Source organism: Aethina tumida, chromosome 6, assembly GCF_024364675.1.
Source record: "Aethina tumida isolate Nest 87 chromosome 6, icAetTumi1.1, whole genome shotgun sequence".
Taxonomy (NCBI): Eukaryota; Metazoa; Arthropoda; class Insecta; order Coleoptera; family Nitidulidae; genus Aethina; species Aethina tumida.
Window position 1 is genome coordinate 12,642,281 of NC_065440.1, and position 21,196 is coordinate 12,663,476.

Below are 21,196 nucleotides of genomic sequence, written 5' to 3' on the forward strand. Positions count from 1 at the left end.
TTGATATATTTAAAAGATGCTAAAAATATATAAAAAACATTATAAATATTAATAAATATTAATAGTAAATACTAAAATAATTAAAAAATTAAATAACAATATAGAATATACATAATTTAAAAATAATATATTTAAAATATAAAAAAGCACAGTATAAATATTAATTAAATAATATTTACAAAAAAATATTTTAATAAAAATATATGAGAAGTATTAGCTACATAAATTTATAAAATAAATATTAATTTAAAAAATAAAAAATATTTTATTAAATATAAATAATGTATATAACAATAATAATTAAAAAAAAAACTAATAATATTATTGTATACAAATTGTATATAAAATTAAATAGAAATATAAAATAAATATAATGTAAAATAATAATAATATATTTAAATATATAAACAAACAATTTCAACATTAATTAAATAATGAATATACGAATACTAATTATTAAAAAAAGTAATATTTTTATATAAAGTTAAATAGAAATGTAAAATAAATATAATGTAAAAATTTTATATATTTTAAACATATAAAAAATATACAAAACAATATAAATATTAGTTAAATAATTGTTATTATATAAATAATTGTAAAATTTATAATAAAACTAATGAATAAAAATTTAAAAATAAATATATGAGTAGTTAAAAAAAATTTGTAAAACAATTATAATTTATCTGATTACATTTAAAATAAAAAAATGTAAAATATTTTTATTAAATTTAAATGAATATAATTATTAAAAATATTATTATCAGAATAATAATAATAATAAAATAATGTATAAAAATTAAAAAAAAGTATGAGATGAATTATCTACCAAAAATTATAAAATAATTATAATTTTCTTGATTAGATTCAAAACATAAAAGTAAAAATAATTTTTTTAAAATTTAAATAATGAATATAAGAATAATAATTATTAAACAAAACTAATAATATTTTTAATAAAAATTGATATATACAATTTTTTATTTTTTTATATATTTTAAATATATTTATTTTATAAAATTAAATAGAAACAGAATAAATATTAATTAAATAATAATTATATATTATAATACTTATAATATAAGTTATGTATAAAAATTTAAACAATATGACATAAATTTATAAAACAACCATAATTAACACAATAAATATAAAAGATATTTTATTAAATTTAAATAACAAATATTAGAATATAATATAATTAGTAAAAAAGTAATATTTTTATTAAAATTTAAAAAAAATAATACTTGATTAAATATATTTGAAACATAAAATATATTTTAATAAATTTAAATAATAAATATATGAATAATAAGTATTAATAAAAACTGTATATAAAAAAATAAAAACAATGTATAAAAATTAAATAAAAAATATTGATTAGTAATAAATATGATGAAATTGTTAAAAAATTATAAAATATATAAAAAATAAACAGAATAAATAATAATTAAATAATGATTATAAATTATAATATTTATAATATAAGTAAGTATAAAAATTTAAAAAATATGACATAAATTTATAAAACAACCATAATTAACTTTACTGGATATATTTAAAACACAATAAATATAAAAGATATTTTATTAAATTTAAGTAACAAATATAATAATTAGTAAAAAAATAATATTTTTATTAAAAATTAAAAAAAAATATAATTTACTTGAAACATAAAATATATTTTAATAAATTTAATTAATAAATATATGAATAATAAGTATTAAAAAAGTAATATTTTTAATAAAAACTGTATATAAAAAAATAAACATTTAAATATAAAATATTGATTTGGTAATAAATATGATGAAATTGTCAAAAAATTATTAAATAAATAAATATAATTTTATTATAGAAAATTCACACACATGTGTAGCAAGATACAAAAATTTCGAAACAAAAAAAAAAAAATAATATAATAATTGTTTATGTTAAAATAAATATTTGCAGTATAAATTTTGAATAAAAATTATTTTATTATTAATAAATAAATTTATAAAAATTGACTTGATGAAGTAAAAAAAAATTAAGGAAGTAATTTGCAATTTAATTTGGTGAATGTAAAAAATAACTAAAGTCATAGAAACTCATAAAAATCATTAAAACTTTTAATGCTAAGTTAAATTTTGGAGAATGGAACTTTTTAATAAAAGATTTACTATATTGAAATTATATATAAAAACCAAAATTATGCAAATTTTTTAATGGAAAATTTCAATAATAAACAAAATGAAAACAAAACCATATATAATTGTGTACAAATACTGTTAAAAAAAGTAATTATGTTCTAAAAATATCCAAACCAGAAAAATTTTGAAATACAGAGTGGTAAAATGCGTCCCTGAATTTTTTTTATTTACAAAACAAAAAATAATAATAATAAAAAATATATACCACCATATAAAGTGATAACCTTCTAATACCCACCCAAATAAAATGAACTAGATTAAAATAAAAGAACTGCATTAATTAGCTTTATAATAATGTAGTTGGTCCAGAAAAAAAATTGCATACTGGAATGTCGGGTGTCTTGAATATTCGTGCCATTAATGATAATGCAAACCTTTAGTTTTATTTTCTTATGACCCAGTCACGGTCGAAATGATCGATTTTAAGATCAGGTTCCTGTACGAATTAACTATCGAAAAAGGTAGCAGGTAGTAATGTTTTCAGTCACCGTGCCGTGTTGCTGCGAATAATCCTGCTAAAATGGTGAGTCGATAAAAAGAAAACTAACGCTTTCACAATTCTAAATTGTGTTTGTTCTTTTTCAAGTGTAAAATTATTGCCGCACTTGTTAGTTTGTTCGTAACAATTTACGGACAGGATTTTATATCACCCTGCCCGGAAGTGTTTAGATATGTTGCAATAAACGAAACTAACAGATGGTACGGAGAAGTTACTCTCACGACGGATGTGGAACTACACGATGGAGTTTGGCTTATTTTGGTCTTCGACAAACCCGCCCTTCAAGTCGAGGTAAATTCATACAAAGCAATTTTTAATGTAATTTCAAATTCAAATCTAAGTTTAAAATATATAAATGTCTTAAAAATATATATATTTGAAAATATAGTCAATAAAAATCTATTAAGTTATCAACAAAAATATTAAAGGTAATAAATAAATTGTAGATTATTAAATTATTATATTGTAAATTATAAAATATCTGAAAAATAAGTTGTGCAAATGAAAATATGTTTAAAATAAATAATTAGTAAAATAAAAAAATCAAAATTTTAAATTATCAACAAAAAATATTAAATAATAAATTGTAGTCTATTGAATTATTGTTTTATAATTTAAAAAATATCTGAAAAATGAAGTGTAAAAATGAAAATAAGTTTTGGAAAATAATAATTTATTTAACAAAGAAAAAAAATTCAATAAAATTAAGAACAAAAGTAAAAATGTTAAAAAAAGTTTAAATACAAAAATTTGACAAATCTAAACATATATTTTTAAATAAAATTTTTTTATAAATACAAAAAAAAACATATATTTAAAATAAAAATATATCTGAATAAAGGAAAAAATTAGAAAAATTTAAAATAAATTATTTGTTATTTATGTAAAATGAATATTTATGAACCTCAAGAATAAAAAATTAGTAAAAAATAAAAAAAATCAAAATTTTAAATTGTCAACAATAATATTAAATGTAAAAAACGATAAATTTTTAAATTATTATCTTGTAAATTGTAAAATATTTGAACGTTTTGGAAAATAACTTTTAAGGGAAAAAATCAATAAAATTAAGAATAAAAGTTAAAATATATTCAAAAATTATGAAAAATTAATTAAATAATAGAAAAAAAAATATATAAAAAAACATATTTTTAAACACAAATATATCTGAATAAAGGAAAAAATTAGAAAAATTTAAAATAAATTGTTTGTTATTTATGTAAAATGAATATTTATGAACCTCAAGAATAAAAAATTAGTATAAAATAAGAAAATTTTAAAATCATAATTAACAAAAATATTAAATAATAAATTGTAGTCTTATAAATTAGAAAATATCTGCAAAAAGATGTCTAAAAGTGAAAAAAATTTTGGAAAATAATAATTTATTTAACAAAGATAAAAAATTCAATAAAATTAAGAACAAAAGTAAAAATGTTAAAAAACAGTTTAAATACAAAAAATTTGACAAATCTAAACATATATTTTTAAATATAATTTTTTATAAATAAAAATATATATGAATAATGGAAAATAATTAGAAAAATTTAAAATAAATTAATTGTTATTTATGTAAAATGAATATTTTGGAACCTCAAGTATAAAAAATTAGTATAAAATAAGAAAATTTTAAAATTTTAATTAACAAAAATATTAAATAATAAATTGTAGTCTTATAAATTAGAAAATATCTGCAAAAAGAAGTCTAAAAGTAAAAAGAAATTTTGGAAAATAATAATTTATTTAACAAAGATAAAAAATCAATAAAATTAAGTATTGAATGAAAATTTTAAAAATGTTAAATACAAAAAAAACATATATTTTTAAATAAAAATATACCGGAATAAAGGAAAAAATTAGAAAATTTTAAAATAAATTATTTGTTATTTATGTAAAATGAATATTTATGAACCTCAAGAATAAAAAATAAGTAAAAAATAAAAAAAATCAAAATTTTAAATTGTCAACAATAATATTAAATGTAAAAAATGATAAATTTTTAAATTATTATCTTGTAAATTGTAAAATATTTGAACGTTTTGGAAAATAACTTGGAAAAAAATCAATAAAATTAAGAATAAAAGTTAAAATATATTCAAAAATTATGAAAAATTAATTAAATAATAGAAAAAAAAATACAAAAAACATATATTTTTAAATACAAATATATCTGAATAAAGGAAAAAATTAGAAAAATTTAAAATAAATTATTAGTTATATATGTAAAATGAATATTTACGAACCTCAAAAATAAAAAATTAGTAAAAAATAAAAAAAAGTTCAATATTTTAAATTGTTAACAATAATATTAATTGTAAAAGATGATAATTTTTTAAATTATTATCTTGTAAATTATAAAATATTTGAACGTTTTGGAAAATAACATTTAATGGAAAAAAATCAATAAAATTAAGAATAAAAGTAAAAATATATTCAAAAATTATGAAAAATAAATTAACTAATAGAAAAAAGTGTTAATTAATTATTGTACTTTTATTTTTTTATAAAAATTAAATATTAATAAAAGAATAATATTTTGAATTTTAATTAAAAAAATTTACAATCTTCACATAAAAATGTTTAAACCTGAATTGTAAGAAATTATTATTGAAATATGATTCATAGAATTAACATGCTACTAAACTGCCAGGAACTAATTAAAGATTCAGAAAACAAAATACCAATTCTTAATAATTTCAGAGTAACTTTGGACAAAAACACCTACGACTTAAAGAAACCGAGTATCTATTAAGAACCTTGGGTATTAGATTAATGCCAGAAGCACCATTAAAAGTGAACTTCGCCGTACGGTACGACCCGAAACTGCCCACGCCCAAATTCGCAGGATTTAGGTAAAACCTAACGTAAGCTCCCCCATAAATAAATTGTTGGAACTTTGTACTCTTGTAGGATTAACACACGCCCCTCATGTCCACCGCCTAAACGACGTCAAAGTACCACCGAAAGTACTTTTGTAACCAGTGAGGACTTGCCTAAGCCGTTTGTCACCAGTGATGAATTACCTACTGAGGACCATGATGTGTTTATTACTAGTGAGGAACTACCACCTGGTGGTGGTGACAATTTCGTGACAAGTGAGGAGTTGCCTAGTACCACCTACAAAATACCATACCTCCATGACTCTATCGACGTGTAGGTGCCTAGAATTTAGATTTTTGAGACGTTAACTAGTTTGTTTTAGGATAACCACTTTCAAACTGGACAACATTTTAAATACAGCCCCCAACGCCACCTATTTCCCCGGAGACATTGCCTTTGCTACAGTCCACAGTGAGCCAACTCTTCTCTCGAGTTTCAACAGGAATCAAAACGTCAAATGCGGCACCATCGTACCACAGAAACCACCTGCCAAAACATGTAAGCCTTCCACTAAGCCTGAACATAAATTATATCTACAATAATGACCCAATTTTCAGCAATCTATCCATGGCACGTCGTACTGTTCAACTTCGTTGGAGCCCAAATCCTGTACAACTGCGGCGGCACCCTCATCTCCGACAAGCACGTCCTGACAGCAGCCCACTGCGTCTCCAGACCCAGATCCACCATCCCCGTTGAACTGGACATCCTGTCCGTCTTCCTGGGCAAACAGAACCTCAAGTCCTTCAACGGGGACGTGCAGGTCAAGGAAGTGTCGGCCATCAACCTGCATCCGGGCTACAACTCGAGCCTGCTCTTCAACGACATCGCCGTCATCACCTTAGCCACCCCGGTTGTGTTCACCGACTTCGTGAGGCCCGTTTGTCTCTGGGAGGGGAGTTTGGACGTTGTGGGGCGGACGGGGGTGGCCGTGGGCTTCGGCTTCGACATGGTGGGTCAGGTTTCCTTCGACCTGCGGGGGGTTCCCATGCCTATTCTGTCGCAGCAGCATTGCATGTTAAAGGGTCCTTTGTTTCCTATCGTTTTGTTCGAGAAAAATTACTGTGCTGGATTCGTCAATGGTAAATAAAAGTACACAAATTTACACGTTAATATATATTTGTTTAATATTTCAGATGAGATGAAGTGTAATGGAGATTCTGGCGGCGGTATGATATTTCCAAAGTCGAATGTAAGCGAAGAGGATCCTGTTTGGCAGCTCAGAGGTTTGATATCGATTGGAGTTGCCTTGCAAGGCCAGATAACTTGCAATAATATGAGATATGTCATCTTTACAGATGTTGCCAAACATTTAGACTGGATTAAGTCTGTTATCAAAAGAAATTAGATTGCAATACTAGACTAGATTTTAAGTAGAATTTGTGTTTTATTGTTCTTCCTTTTTGCCATTAAAGTATTTGAAAGATACTTTTAAAAATTTTTAAAAACTAAATAAGTGGTGAAATAATAAATTTAATATAAAATAATAAAAATATAAAAATTCAAGAAGCTAAAAAACCAATTAATGTATTAATTTTTATGAATGTGGATAACTGAAAATGTAAAACAATAAATGTATTGAATTATACAAAAATTATAAAATGTATTTAAAAATAATAAAAAAAAAAGAAATAAATTATCAGATTTTAAAGTAAAAAATATTAAAAATAACAATATTAAAAATGATGTCAATTTTAGGCAACTAAATATAATTTCTAAAATATCCAAAGGGAATAATATAAAAATATATTAATTACAATAAATTATTAACATAAAAATAAAAAATATTTAAAAAAATTGAAATTTTAAAAAAGTTTTATAATAATATAATAGAATGATTAAAAAGAGATGAAAATATAAAAATACAATTAATTATTAAAAACAGACAGAACAGTACCAAAAATATAAATTCGAAAATAAAATAAAAAAGTTACACAAAAAAATTTGTGTAATTAAAAATGTAGATTTTGAAATTGTAATTATATAAAATTATTATATAATACAATACAATATAATATAATATAATATAATATAATATAATATAATATAATATAATGTAATGTCATGTAATGTAATGTAATGTAATGTAATATAATATAATATAATATATCTGAAAAAAGCTGAAAATATAAAAAAATATATTAAATAAAATAAATTATTAAAAATAAAATTTAAAAATATCAAAAGTATTATCATAAACATATAGAAACTAAAATATAGTTAAATAAAAAAATTAATCAACTAAAAATTTTGAAATAATAAAGAAAAAAAAATATTTCTAATATAAAATTGAATTTTTAAAATATGTGAAAAGGTGGAAATATAAAACTTATATTTAATGTATATAATAAATTATTAAAAAAAATATCAAAATTCTAAAACTAAAAAAAACTAATTGACCAATTTTATTAAACAATTAAAAGTATGCCAGCCAATGAAGGAACACAACAATAATGTCAATAACAACTTAATTGTTAAACATTCTGAAAATAACTCGTACCACTAATTAAAAATAAAACTGACAAATCTCACTGGTCCAATCAATTCCACAAATTCCAAAAGCAGCTTTCCACCCATCGACCTCAAAAACGACGACCTTGCTCTTACTTACACAGCAAAATCATTGGGGTAGGCACAAAACGACGATTTTTAACGACTCGACGACGTAAAATAAAATAAAATAAAACAAAAAACAAAACGGCACGGGAGCTAACGAACCCGATAAAACGTAACAGGTTTTTCAAAACTCGAATCAGCCTCGATATCTTGCAGTCTTCATTATCTTTGTGGCAGGAATGTTATCCTTTTAACAACGATACATTTGGGTGGTTATTAATTATGGCACGTGCTATATTATTGGTGCTTATTTCATTTGTGTCACACCAAGTGGTACTTACGGAGGTATGGACGTCGCCATGTCCGAAGTACTTTCAGTACGAAACAAGGAGGGAACAGGATAAGTGGTACGGGAAACTGGTACTAAAAACAGATACGAATTTAATCGACGGAGTTTGGCTCATTTTGGTGTTCGATAAGCCCGTGATACAGTTAGGAGTAAGTACCAATGTACTGTACCATATATATGACCGCTAAAATCGTGAATTTCAGACGCAGTTCGGACAGAAGATTATTAGATTAAAGCCCAACGAATTTATCGTACAGAACTTGGGGTACACTTTGTATGCTGACATTTCTATTGACGTTAGGTTCTTCGTCAAGTACGACAAACAAACAGCTCCACCAAAGCTTCAAGAATTCAGGTACATGCATTTTCAAACCTCTGAGAATTATATACAATAAATGGTTTGTTTTTATTAGATTGAATGCAAGAACAGTTTGTCCGGAACAAGCACCTCCTACAACAACTGAAGGACAATTCATCACCAGTGATCCATTAGATGTGGGATTATCGGACAAAATCAATTCTATATTCGGGTCCAACGACAAGTAACTACTTTCTTTTCTACAGAACGCAATATTGTCCTTGTAACTTTTTTTTAGAAAACCAGGACAAGTTTTACAAACCATGAATACTGTGTTTGTTCAACGTCCCATTTTGGAGTTTCCGGACGTCCCTTGCGGAAAAATAGCTGAGCAACCCGTTGGTCTTATAGCTTTTGGAGAAAACACCCTCCCAGGTAACAAACTAAACAACCCCTCGTTGAATTTTGTTAATATTAAGTTGAATTTAAGGACAGTGGCCCTGGCACGTAGCCATCTACAACTACATAGATGCTCAGATGAGATACACGTGTGGGGGAAGCCTGATCAGCAAAAAGCACGTGCTGACAGCAGCTCATTGTGCCACTGAACCCAGAACCACCAACCCCTTGAAGTTGGACATCATAACTTTGTACCTTGGTACTATAGAAGTGTCTGGTAACTAATAGACTTACCAAATCTATTAATGATTTTAGGAAAACATGATCTGAGGAAGTTCGGCAGTGAGGTGCAGGAAAGAGAGGTTTCCAAAATAACTATACATCCTAAGTTTACTCACAACATGTTGAATAATGACATTGCCATTTTGACGATGTCGAATCCTGTTAAATATACAGAGTATGTGAGACCTATTTGTATATGGACAGATTACACACCGATCGATATCGTTCATGACAGATTGGGTGAGTTTTATTGATAAATTAAAGTATATACTATAAACAAAGTTAATTAGTTTTAAATAATGTGATGTGAATTACAGTTGATTAAGAATAAAAATTAGTAATAATAATTTTATCAACTCTTTATATAACAAAGTTATAAATTCATTAATTTATTTTAATTTATTAAAAATTATTTCTTTTTCATAGTATAGTAAGTAAAATTATAAAATTGGATTTACTTGTCAATTATTTTATTATTGATTAAAAAACTTGTTTGGCAACTTAATTAAATAATAATTTGTTGGAATAAAAGAATGAATCATTATTCATCATTCATTGTTAATTAGTTTACGTTTCAAATTAATTCTACCGTGTTAAACTTATTATAATTTAGTTAATTAATATTAAATATATTTTCATGATATTTTTTACGTTTCAAATTAACCAGTTTAACAACAATTACTTTAATTTTTCTTAATCTTCTTAATATTAATGACAATTTCTAAAATAATTTGCTTCATTTTATAAGTAATGTTTAATTTAATTTTGAAAGAAACAAAAATATTATAATAAAATATTTCTCTGATAGATTTTGATGGATATTAACAATTATTTTAAATTTTCTTACTCTTATAATTTTAACATTAATGTCAATTAATAAAAATCCAATAATCCAAAATTTCTAACGCAATTTGCCTCATTTTATATTAATTAACAAAAATTTTAAGAATTTACATACTGAATAATGTTTAAATGTTTAATTTAATTTTGAAAGAAACAAAAATATGGTAATAAAATTTGCTTAATTTTGTATTAAATAACAAAAATTCTAGTAATTTAAATACTAAATAATGATGATAGATTTTAACTATTATTTTAATTTTTCTTAATCTTCTTTATTTATATTTTTAATATTAAAGTGAATTTCTAAAAATAATCAAAACTTCCTAAGATAATTTGCCCCAATTTATATTAAATAACAAAAAAATTCAATAATTCCAGCAAGTTAAATATTGAATAATGTTTAATTTAAGTTTGAAACCATTATTATAATTTTTCTACATTAACTTATTTTATATTTTTAACATTAATGGCAATTTCTAAAAATAATCAACAATTTATACATTTGATAAATACTTTATTGTATTTTCACTCCAAGTTATGTTACTATTTAATCAGTTAACTTACCTCAACCGCTCTTATAAAACTAAAATTAATATTCCTTGTCAAGTAAATATTTATTTATTGCAAAAACAAATTTATATAAATAGATCCATCTTTCAGGAACTGTCGTTGGATGGGGCTTCGACGAAAAACAACAACTATCCAACCTCCTAAAACAAGTCGAAATGCCAGTCGTCACACACGGCGACTGCATACTCTCCAACAGCGAGTTCTTCTCCAAAGTGGTCAACGACAACAACTACTGCGCCGGCTTCCGCAACGGTATTAATAACCATGCTCACTTACCTTTCACTACTAAACAAATTTTCAAACTGCAGGCACCTCCGCATGCAACGGAGACTCCGGCGGCGGCATGTTCTTTACGAAATCACTGACGGGTGGCCTGAACACGATCTGGCACATCCGCGGATTGGTCTCCATTGGGGTGGCATTGCAGGGACAGTACATTTGCGACAACAAACAGTACGTCGTGTTCACCGACGTGGCCAAGTACTTGAAGTGGATCGACAGTGTTATAAAAGAATGAATTGTTTCTTTTTACATATTTATTATCCTACTCAAGTATTATATTAAAATTATGGACTAGTGTGAATAAACGAAGCGTCCCTTCAGTATCCTGTTCATTAGGACTCGGCGGCCCTCCTTCGTGGACATGCGTTTCTTGTAGCCGTGGCGTTTCACTCTCTTGTTCTCGGAGGGTCTGGGGAAGTGCACACGGATTATGTTTCTGGTGAAGACGCTAAACAGGCCGCCCGGTTTTGTTACTGCGTTGCTGTCTTGGGTTAAGGAGTGGAAATTGTTGGCTGTGGGGGCGAATCTGCTCGACAGTTTTCTGAAATTATTCTGTTATAGGTTATATTTTTTAATCGTTGTAGACAACTTACTGAACTGTTGGAAGAATATTTGGAACGTATCTGAACAAATTCGACATGTTATAGCCGGTTTTTACGAGTTGTTAACGTGAAACAATGTTTATTTGTTGAAAATTTTTGTAGGTTACACAACAATAACCTAAAAGTTTATGTTTGACATTGTTGCCATGTGTAGAAACTACGATTATAATCATTTTTAAAATATTATTTAGGAGGAAATATCAATATTTAAATAAATTAACAATGTATAATTGTTTATAGAATACATAGACAATCTTATTTTATTATATAATACATTACTAAATGTTAAAATATAAAATGGACGTTGCCACTTTGCAATTTTTTTCTCATTTTTAAAAATTTATTTGAATTATTTGTAGAAATTTTTTGCCTTTATATTTTCAGGAAAAACATTTTAATATAAACATTACTTTGATTTTTATAGTCATTTAAATATATTTCTTTAATTATTACTATAAATTTTATAATTAAATTAAAATTCTAAACTTATAATATTAACATTTATTTAAATTTTTTATTCAACAAAATAATTACTAATACTTTTTTCCAATGTTCTATAAATAAATTCATGTTACAAATTTATGTTTTTTGCAACTGAGATCAGCATCAGTTTTGACATTATTATTAAAAAATTTAAAGAGACTGGCGAATTGGTATTTATAAAAAATGTCTTATCCAATCTTATCGTCAACTGGAATTAAAGTGAACCTGGAGGAAATGGGTCTTAATTAAATTAGTTCAAGGACTGTGGGAACATGATTAGTGGTTTCTAATGAAAATGTAAAGTCCAACTTTTACTTGATTAGAATCACATTCGTTGGACCACAGAACAGTGGGAACGAGCAGTTTTAGTGACAAGTCTAAATTTAATTTAAAAAAAATGGTGTTTCTGCTTATGTTAAAGTTTGTGATATTCACAGTCAAACATGGTGGCGACACAGTTAAGCTGTGAAGATACTTCAAATCTTATGGAGTAGGCTCCCTTAGACTGATTTAAGTGCAGGGATATATTAAACAGCAATTTGCTGTTATATATTGTGGAAATGATGCTCTTAGTAAATGTGTTTCAACATGAAAATGATCCCAAACACAAATCCAAAATTGTAACATATTGGTTAAAAGACCAAAGCATCGATATTTTGACTTGCCCACCCCAATCTTCAGACATCAACCCTATAAAAAACATGGGGGTCACATTTATAACAAAATTCGACAAATTTAAATGAACTCATCACAGCAATTCAAGAAGCTTGAAGGAATGTAGACTTGTCGTATATTGAGATTAAACAAAGTGTTAATGTTAAATTAAATAACACAGATTTAATCATTAAAAATCCCTTTCAAAATTAAAGTTGTTGTATTTATGTCCAGCTCAATTAAGAAAAATGTCTGTAACCTTTTATAGAATAAGAATAGACTAGTTTTAATAAAGCAGTTTAAGACAACAATAGTAAATTAATATCAATTTAATAGTTAACATTAAATAAAAGATTTATGGCTAAAATATTTAACGTTCTAAAAAGTTGCGTTATTAATGACCACTAGTATAGATTTATATACTGGAAAACCCCACAAAAACGCATTAAATCTAACAACCTTAAGCATATTTTCCAAATGGAAAAAACAAATAAAACGACAGATAATTTAACAAAGGAAAGAAAGTCTTTGCTATCTTATATACACATCTAAGTAGGTTTTTGATCTGGAGACCATAAACGAACGCACTTTTTATCGGAAAAAACTCAAAGACGTCACAAATATTTCCACTAACATCAAACGGCAAATCAAAATAAATCGGACGCGTCAGAACTGAACGGGAATCCAAAAACCAAAGCCGGTTTATTCGTAATCCGCACGCTAAAATCCGGTCCATCGGTAAAAATATGTTTATTTGATCAGTTGCAGTTTGTTTGTTGTGATGGCTGGATTCAATTTTCACTGTTAATAAACAGTCCATCCTTTGTTGAATTAGTGTGCCTGTCTGTGTGAGTGAGGGTGTCGGCCCTTTTGAATTAAGAATTTTGTACCCGTTTATTATGTGAAATTATTGGATTTGAACACATTGCAAATTAGATTAAATTAAGGTGAGTGTTTTCAGGACTTTTTTATTAAGTTCAGTTTCTTGTGAGTTAATATTTTTTATTTGTTGATATACCTTGGCTAGCACCAATATTTTGTATAAAATAATTTGTGTTCCATTGACAACTTGTTATTATAAAATCACTTGATTAACAATTTTAAAATTAATTAAAGTAATTATTGAAATTTAAAACTAAAAATAATGTTATAGATAATAATTTACCTGACTTTTAAGATTTACTTACTTTAACTAACAAATTATTTAAACAATTCTCGACTTATTAATATTTATCACGACAACAAACTGTGGAGAATAATTAAATAAATAATGCATGCAATTATACACCATTTACTTGCTTTGTCATACGTAATCCAATAAAAAAAAAATAAATTAATAACTCTTGGATAATGTAATATTATTAACAAATACTAGAAATCATTTATTGTTGTAAACAAATACCAGTTTACCTCCAGTAACTATAAATCGATTGAATCCGTCAAGGTTTTTCCAAAAATTGCTAACAATTTGGAAACTAATGACATTTTCACGATTAAATAACTATATTGAACAGAAACAGGTTAATTATTGGGATAAAAGTGTCGTTAAACGATAATTTTGTAATTGTTACCCATTGCGGTCACAAGAAGTGGTCACATCCGTGAGTCGTTGGCCTGGCATCTTCAGAGGTTGTTTTCACATGTGTAACAATGTAAAAGTCAAGGTGAGACTATTTGTTTTGATCACATTCTTTGCACCCGAGTTCATTTTGACACAATTAAAAATACACCATCAAACCTTGAAGCAAAAGTGGAAGTTAATTATCCACCAAAACCCCAATTAGTGCAGTACTTGAGTGAACTAATACTAACTAAATAAATTTAAGGTTTTTCCTTTCATTTAATTAATCCCTGTTGGACTTGTTGAATTAAGTTAATAAATTATTTGTTTGTGGCAGTACCAATAGTTCCACCACCTCCATTGTATTTAACAACCTCAAAACACAATTAAAAATACACCATCAAACCTTGAAGCAAAAGTGGAAGTTAATTATCCAACAAAGTCCCAATCAGTACCGCACTTCAGTGAACTAATACTAACTAAATAAATTTAAGGTTTTTCCTTTCATTTAATTAGTCTCTGTTGGACTTGTTGAATTAAGTTAATAAATTATTTGTTTGTGGCAGTACCAACAGTTCCTTCACCTCTATTGTATTTAACAACCTTAAAACCTTCCAAGTACCAATTTTCACCAAAAAAATCCAACAGGTAGTCTTCAAATTAATTAAAACCTTGAGAACCTTGAGATGGTACCAAAACAATGAATGAATCACAGGTTTTTTTTGTACCATTTTCAAAATGATTACTTTGCAACAGTTGTGAAATTGTATAGACTAGTTTTTATCGTTAATTCATGGGCTACATTTAAGTGTGTCAAGACCTAAAAATAAATTCTGAAAAATTGATAAACAATTCTCTGCGGTTTTAAATAATAAATTAATTCGTAGGTACGCGTTGTAATAAATTATTGTAATTTCGTTTAGTGGCAGTACCAAGAATTATTGTACAGTAAACAAATCACTTCATATAACATTAATATTATATAGAATTTGCATGATGATTACTAATCATTGATTAGTTGGGTTGTGTAATAAGTGACGTAGTACCAAAAAATTTTAATACATGCGTTGTATATTGATTAATTGCTTCGTCAATTAAAATTGGGACTTAATATTGTTTATTTATGTTTTATATCAATTTAATAAGTCAGTTCGTAGAATAATAACAGCAATGAATTAGATAAGTAGTACTGTTAAGCTGTAGAGGAAACGCTAATCATGCTATTGACATTCTTGGTACCTTGTAATTAATTTCATCTTTAGTAAACACTAACTGTATTACGAAAAACACATTCCTGATTGTGGGGATTTACAAAGTGCCAACAAAGAAAACAACTTTTAAATTACAGTCAACAGACACAAAAAGCCAGACAGACACTCAACACCCATCATTGTTGACAAAACTAATGACTCATGACGAATTTACCAAGAAATCATTAATGAATTTAACGGTACTACTTACACATTATTTTACAGATCGATTTTAAGATGGCGACATTAAAATTAAGCCTGGCATTGCTGTTTGTGGCAATAAAGGCATCGTGCCAAATGATCTCCCCCTGTCCCAGATTGTTCACGTACGAGCCACAAAACCCCAACGAACCTGACCGATGGTACGGCCAACTGATACTACAAAGTGATTCGGAACTGCAGGGTGTTTGGCTACGGGTTGTCTTCGACAAGCCCTCCATCCAATTGGGGGTAAAACACAAAAATTAACCTATTACTTAAAGTAACTGTTAACGTGTTGTAGAATTGGTTTGGTGAAGTTGAACGAAGGGAGCAAAGCGAATATCTGATCAAAAACCCCCGTCAAAAACTGTTCCCCAACCAACCCATGACCGTGAGGTTCTTCGTGAGGTTCAAGCCCGGTGAGACTCCCCCTCAACTCACTGGCTTTAGGTAAATTTCTGTAAATGTCACAATTCGTTTATTGTGGTATAATTTGGCAGGTTGAACGCAAAGACTGTGTGTCCGGAAGGTTCGTCGACAACAGTGCCACCTTTAACCCAGAACCAGCTCTTCACCAACAGCGACTCAGGTCCGACAACTCCAAGCTCCGGCTCCAATTGGAACGGCGGAGGTGGTGGAGGAAATTGGAACGGAGGAAATGGGGGTGGTGGAACTGGTGGTGGAGGAAACTGGAACGGAGGTGGAAACATCGGGGGTGGCGACTTGTACGTTCCAACCAAAAGTTGTAACAATTAATCAATGAGTTGTTGTAGCAATCGACCGGACGCTGGCGACGAAGTCTTCCCGGGTGATTTCACCTTGATCAACCGACCTGGCACGACCTTACTCGACACCACTTGCGGCATTGTTATTGTAAGCATCCAACAAACTGTTATTGTAACCTATAAACGTCGTTTTTGCTTCCAGGAGCAGCCTAAACCTTTAATAACTCACGGCCAGGTAACGCACGAAGCTGAATTTCCGTGGCATGTAGCACTATATCATGCAGCAGGTAACGAAAGTGTAGATACACCAGGTAATTAGCAATTTTCCGCTTCGTGGATGTTACTGTCAGTTTTTGGAACCGTTCCTTCTAGTTTGTGACTAAAAACCGCAACCACACTGTCGCTTGTACTTTTTTCGCACCTGTAAATTAACACACTGCTTCCAAAAATTGATTTGCACCTTGTTTTAATCCTTATAAACCTCACCACCCCTTTACAGGGATCGATCTGACGTACATTTGTGGTGCCTCATTGATCAGCAAAATACACATACTGACGGTGGCCCATTGTGTGACTCGCAGAGGCAGGAAACAAACATTAAATCCGGACAGTCTGGTGGTTTACTTGGGAAAGTACTATTTGAGGAAGTGGAGCAATCCGGGCATCCAAGACAGACACGTGGCACAGATCACCCCGCACCCGAATTACAACTCACAAACCTACAGTGATGACATTGCTGTTTTGAAGCTGACCGATCCGGTCGAGATCACCAACTTTGTGCGGCCCGTTTGTCTTTGGGCCGGCGACAACTCTTTGCAGGGTGTTGTCAATAAAGTTGGTACGTGTACCAAAACCACTAAATGACGGTTATTACTTAGTTTCCTTGTAGGTACTGTTGTTGGCTGGGGCTATAACGAAAGTGGGATCGTTACAGATCAGTTGATGAAGGCTGGTATGCCCATTGTTTCACAGGAGACCTGCATCTATTCGTTTCCGGACTTTTTCTCCAGATTTACCAACAGCAAAACGTTTTGTGCTGGTTACAAGAATGGTAAGTACCAAGTTAGTTTCGAGGCACTGCACTACAACAACATTTTGACGGATAATTTGCACAGCTAACCCTTGTCGAAATTCTAATTAATCTAATTGGTCAACAAGTTAAATCTTTTCACGGACAAACAACAACATATCTTGCAGGTACATCAGTTTGCAACGGGGATTCAGGAGGGGGTCTAGTTTTACCCCAAGGAACTGGAAAAGGCACAGTTTGGCACATTAGGGGGCTAGTCTCAATTAGTGTAGCCCTTCAAAACACCTTCAAATGCGACGCCAACCACTATGTGGTGTTCACAGACGTCGCCAAATACATCGACTGGATTAGGTCCTTGCTGAAATGATTTTGACTGCATTTTGTGATAGGGTTTTGTTCATTTTTTCACGTTATGTTCATTGCCACGTTTCGTGGCCCATTTTTTACTGATTTTATATAAAAAACTATGGTTTATACGAATGTGTTTTATTTTAACTGAATCACTTCCTTAAATTGGCCTTGATCCAATCCAAATACTGAGCTACGTCGGTGAAAATGGTGAAGTCTTTGCCATCACAGACGCTGATGTTGATGTGGTTGTTCACCCCGATGGAGACTAAGCCTCGGATCTGCCAGGTGGGCGGGGAGCCGGGTACCCGGAAGAACATGCCACCTCCGGAGTCCCCATTACACACGGAAGTGCCTGAAAATGTCCGTAATAGATGGTGCAACTTTGCAACTGGTTACTTACCGTTGCTGTAACCGGCACAATAGTTCTTCCCCCACAAAATTGAAGCCAGGACTTCCGGATTGGAGTTCAGGCATTCCCCTGTTGAAACTATGGGGATTTGGACTTTACGTAAAATGTTGGATGGTTTGCGGCTGTCGTCTAACCCCCAGCCGATTACGGTACCCCTCTGGTTCCTCAGATTTTCTAAACCTGTGCCTTGATTCCACAAACACACCGGTCTTATTAAATCGTTGTATATTATGTCAGTCTTAAGCTTCAAAAGTGATATGTCGTCTTTGAGACTTGTTTGGAGGTAATTTGGGTGGATGAAAATGTCTGACACGTCTCTTTGTTGATCTGTGGGACTGACGTACCTTAAATTGTGCTTTCCTACAAACCACTAATTAAATATGTTCCTCCCATAAAGTTTAAAATAATAACCGAATAAAAGGGTAAGACTCTCAGGATTTAAAACACTTCGAGTAAACCTGTTGACGACACAATGAGCTGCAGTTAACACGTGCCTTTTGGTGATTATTGTGCCTCCACAAATGTAGCTGATTTTAGCTTCTTCCAGTCTGAAAATGGCGGAATGCCAGGGCCATTCGCCTACAAGAAAAGTGTATTAAAAACCCTTTAAGTGTGTGAAATAATGTACCTGGAAAGCTTTCCACTCCGTTTGCTATAAGTCCTACTGGTGTTGAGGGAACAATGCCACATCTGTCATCAGATACATCTTGTGTGACTCTATTACCTAGTAAACATGAAAATAATGAACTATAAGGCAAAAGATCAAGAAGAATATTAAAGAAGAATGCGGTGATGAAGGAATTATTGTTTCATAAGACAATTGAAAGAATAATATGTGGTAAAAATATATTTAAAAGAGAAGAGCTGTTGAAGGAATTATTATTTTGTCTTACAACTAAACAACTAAAAGAAGAAAGTTTAATAAACGAATATTAAAGAAGTGATTAAGGAATTATTGTTTTATATTAGAAGAAGAGAATGTGTTGAAAAGATAATAGAAGAACAGGATAAAGAACTTTATCTAACAAGACAAATTAAAAAAAGAATATATGATGAAGAAACTTTAGATTTGAGACTTCTTAGAACTACGTCCAATACAAAAAGAAGATGGTACTTAATGTCAAAATGATTTTACCCAACTCTTGTTGCATCACTTGTTTCTCAGCATCGATCCTAAAACAATAAATCAATAATTTCGCCGATTCATCAGAAAACACCTTACTCATCCAGTCCTTGTTCTCTTTGACCTGGACTCAAGGCTAAATTGGTCGGCTTACTGGTTACGTACTCGATGTGGGGCGCCTTCTTGCTTGGACAAACAGGTCGTCCGTTCACCCTGAAGTGTAACAACTGTCACAGACACGTACAAACTTGTCGCGAACGTTTACCTGAAGGACTGAAGGTTGGGTCGTCCGAAAGCGGGGTCGTACTTGACGTAAAACTTGATGTACAAGGGAGTTTTGGCAGGAAGCTCGTGTCCCAGATTCCTCAACACATATTCGGTGTCACTTCTTTTGAGCACCTGCTGCCCGAAGGTGGACTGCAACGATACAATTGCAACAACTTGTAGATGACAAAGATATGAATGTTACCCCTATTTGGATGGAGTTGCGGTCAAAGACCAAAGTGACGAAGACACCGTCGATCAAGTCGTCGTCGAAGTACGCGTGTATCTCCCCATACCACGTGTCCAGCTCACTGTCGGGGAGGTAATTAAAGTACTCTGGGCATGGAGATTGTTGGGCCTTTACACTTACGAATAAAATCGTAAATACACTAAGAATAAACATGTTAATGACCCTAAAACAAAACTTTCAATGGAGGGTACTAATTAATTTATGATTATGTGTACCTGTGAAAGTTTTCTCGTCTTGCCTGTCTAGTTTGTTTACAAACCTGTAACGATTTGATATTTTTATACTTTTGTTTTATTCATAAACATAATTCGTCAATAAAATATTGTTTCGACCTTTTGACATGGTACACAAAGCATCAGCATAATTATGATTAAATTTATCTTTTAATACATCAATTAGCATAGGAGTGTCAAGGTAAACAATAGACAAAACTGCGAGGGAACATCAGTCCAGCTCGAAACATTATCAACACCAAAAACAACGTCCAAACTAATCTAAGCACTCACTCAAGTTGAATCCAGACTTGTACACACATAAAAAAACAGTTCAAAAGTCAAAACGTGTACGTAAAATCGTGCGGTCCACTTAAAACTAAGAACTGGACCCGTCTGAAGATAAATTTACTAAAGACTTCATCAAAAACTCGTCTAACGTTTCGTACCGTTCCGCTTTCACGAGGGTCATCGGTATTTTTGATTTTTTTATTTTGCTTGCAAAAAATGTGGGTTTTCCAATGGTTATTGATTCATAAAAATGTGGTACATGTTGGTTTGGAAATGGAAATGGTCGAGTTGATTGACCGAAATATTATTTACTACTGAACACAAGACAAAGTAAAAATAGTTTAATTTTAGAACCTCCTTTTAATAATTTACTATGTTTATTATTTACTTTTTTGACTTAAGATAATTAAATAAATATAATAAAATAAGTATTACAAGAAACATTTCATCATCATTTATTTCTAAAATTCTAATCAATATTTAAGTTATTAAGTTGTTTATTATATTTTATCAATATTAAATGTATATTTTTGACATTTAACTGTCTATAATTGATTGATTTATTTAAATAATTATGTACCCTGCTTAAAACTTTTATAAAAATTAGTTTTATTGAAATCATATTCATAAAACAATTTAGAAA

At 29.1% G+C, this 21,196-nt stretch overlaps 5 protein-coding genes across 6 annotated transcripts; 3 read left to right on the forward strand and 2 right to left on the reverse strand.

The window, feature by feature from the left end:
* Positions 1–2,605: 2,605 nt before the first annotated feature.
* LOC109605866 (plasma kallikrein-like) lies at positions 2,606–6,947 on the forward strand. The gene is made up of 7 exons (XM_049968672.1): positions 2,606–2,712; positions 2,776–2,979; positions 5,389–5,540; positions 5,599–5,841; positions 5,891–6,066; positions 6,126–6,650; positions 6,705–6,947. The coding sequence occupies exons 1-7, from the start codon at positions 2,710–2,712 to the stop codon at positions 6,914–6,916; spliced, it is 1,515 nt and encodes a 504-aa protein (XP_049824629.1). The 5' UTR covers positions 2,606–2,709; the 3' UTR covers positions 6,917–6,947.
* A 1,284-nt stretch (positions 6,948–8,231) lies between these two features.
* Positions 8,232–11,382, forward strand: LOC109605868 (chymotrypsin-like elastase family member 2A). Its single transcript, XM_049968496.1, has 8 exons — positions 8,232–8,622; positions 8,677–8,828; positions 8,887–9,015; positions 9,070–9,206; positions 9,262–9,429; positions 9,486–9,692; positions 10,956–11,117; positions 11,174–11,382. Exons 1-8 carry the CDS (start codon positions 8,407–8,409, stop codon positions 11,380–11,382), a joined length of 1,380 nt encoding a protein of 459 aa, XP_049824453.1. The 5' UTR covers positions 8,232–8,406.
* A 1-nt stretch (position 11,383) lies between these two features.
* LOC109605874 (uncharacterized) lies at positions 11,384–11,898 on the reverse strand. Its single transcript, XM_020022477.2, has 2 exons — positions 11,741–11,898; positions 11,384–11,688 (listed from the first exon to the last, which is right to left on the reverse strand). The coding sequence occupies exons 1-2, from the start codon at positions 11,785–11,787 to the stop codon at positions 11,439–11,441; spliced, it is 297 nt and encodes a 98-aa protein (XP_019878036.1). The 5' UTR covers positions 11,788–11,898; the 3' UTR covers positions 11,384–11,438.
* Positions 11,899–13,553: 1,655 nt separating this feature from the next.
* Positions 13,554–18,129, forward strand: LOC109605870 (clotting factor C). Of its 2 annotated transcripts, none has more exons than XM_020022472.2 (9): positions 13,554–13,833; positions 15,923–16,147; positions 16,200–16,348; positions 16,399–16,623; positions 16,672–16,771; positions 16,826–16,934; positions 17,123–17,461; positions 17,513–17,674; positions 17,821–18,129. In XM_020022472.2, exons 2-9 carry the CDS (start codon positions 15,935–15,937, stop codon positions 18,018–18,020), a joined length of 1,497 nt encoding a protein of 498 aa, XP_019878031.1. In that variant the 5' UTR covers positions 13,554–13,833; positions 15,923–15,934; the 3' UTR covers positions 18,021–18,129. The 2 variants fall into 2 exon arrangements, with proteins under 2 accessions (XP_019878031.1, XP_049824503.1); XM_049968546.1 differs by having other exon boundaries at positions 16,826–16,910.
* On the reverse strand, positions 18,124–20,765 carry LOC109605871 (proclotting enzyme). The gene is made up of 10 exons (XM_020022473.2): positions 20,557–20,765; positions 20,266–20,309; positions 20,006–20,213; positions 19,802–19,953; positions 19,636–19,749; positions 19,549–19,586; positions 19,042–19,137; positions 18,825–18,992; positions 18,405–18,773; positions 18,124–18,356 (listed from the first exon to the last, which is right to left on the reverse strand). The coding sequence occupies exons 3-10, from the start codon at positions 20,201–20,203 to the stop codon at positions 18,154–18,156; spliced, it is 1,338 nt and encodes a 445-aa protein (XP_019878032.2). The 5' UTR covers positions 20,204–20,213; positions 20,266–20,309; positions 20,557–20,765; the 3' UTR covers positions 18,124–18,153.
* Between the last annotated feature and the right edge of the window lie 431 nt (positions 20,766–21,196).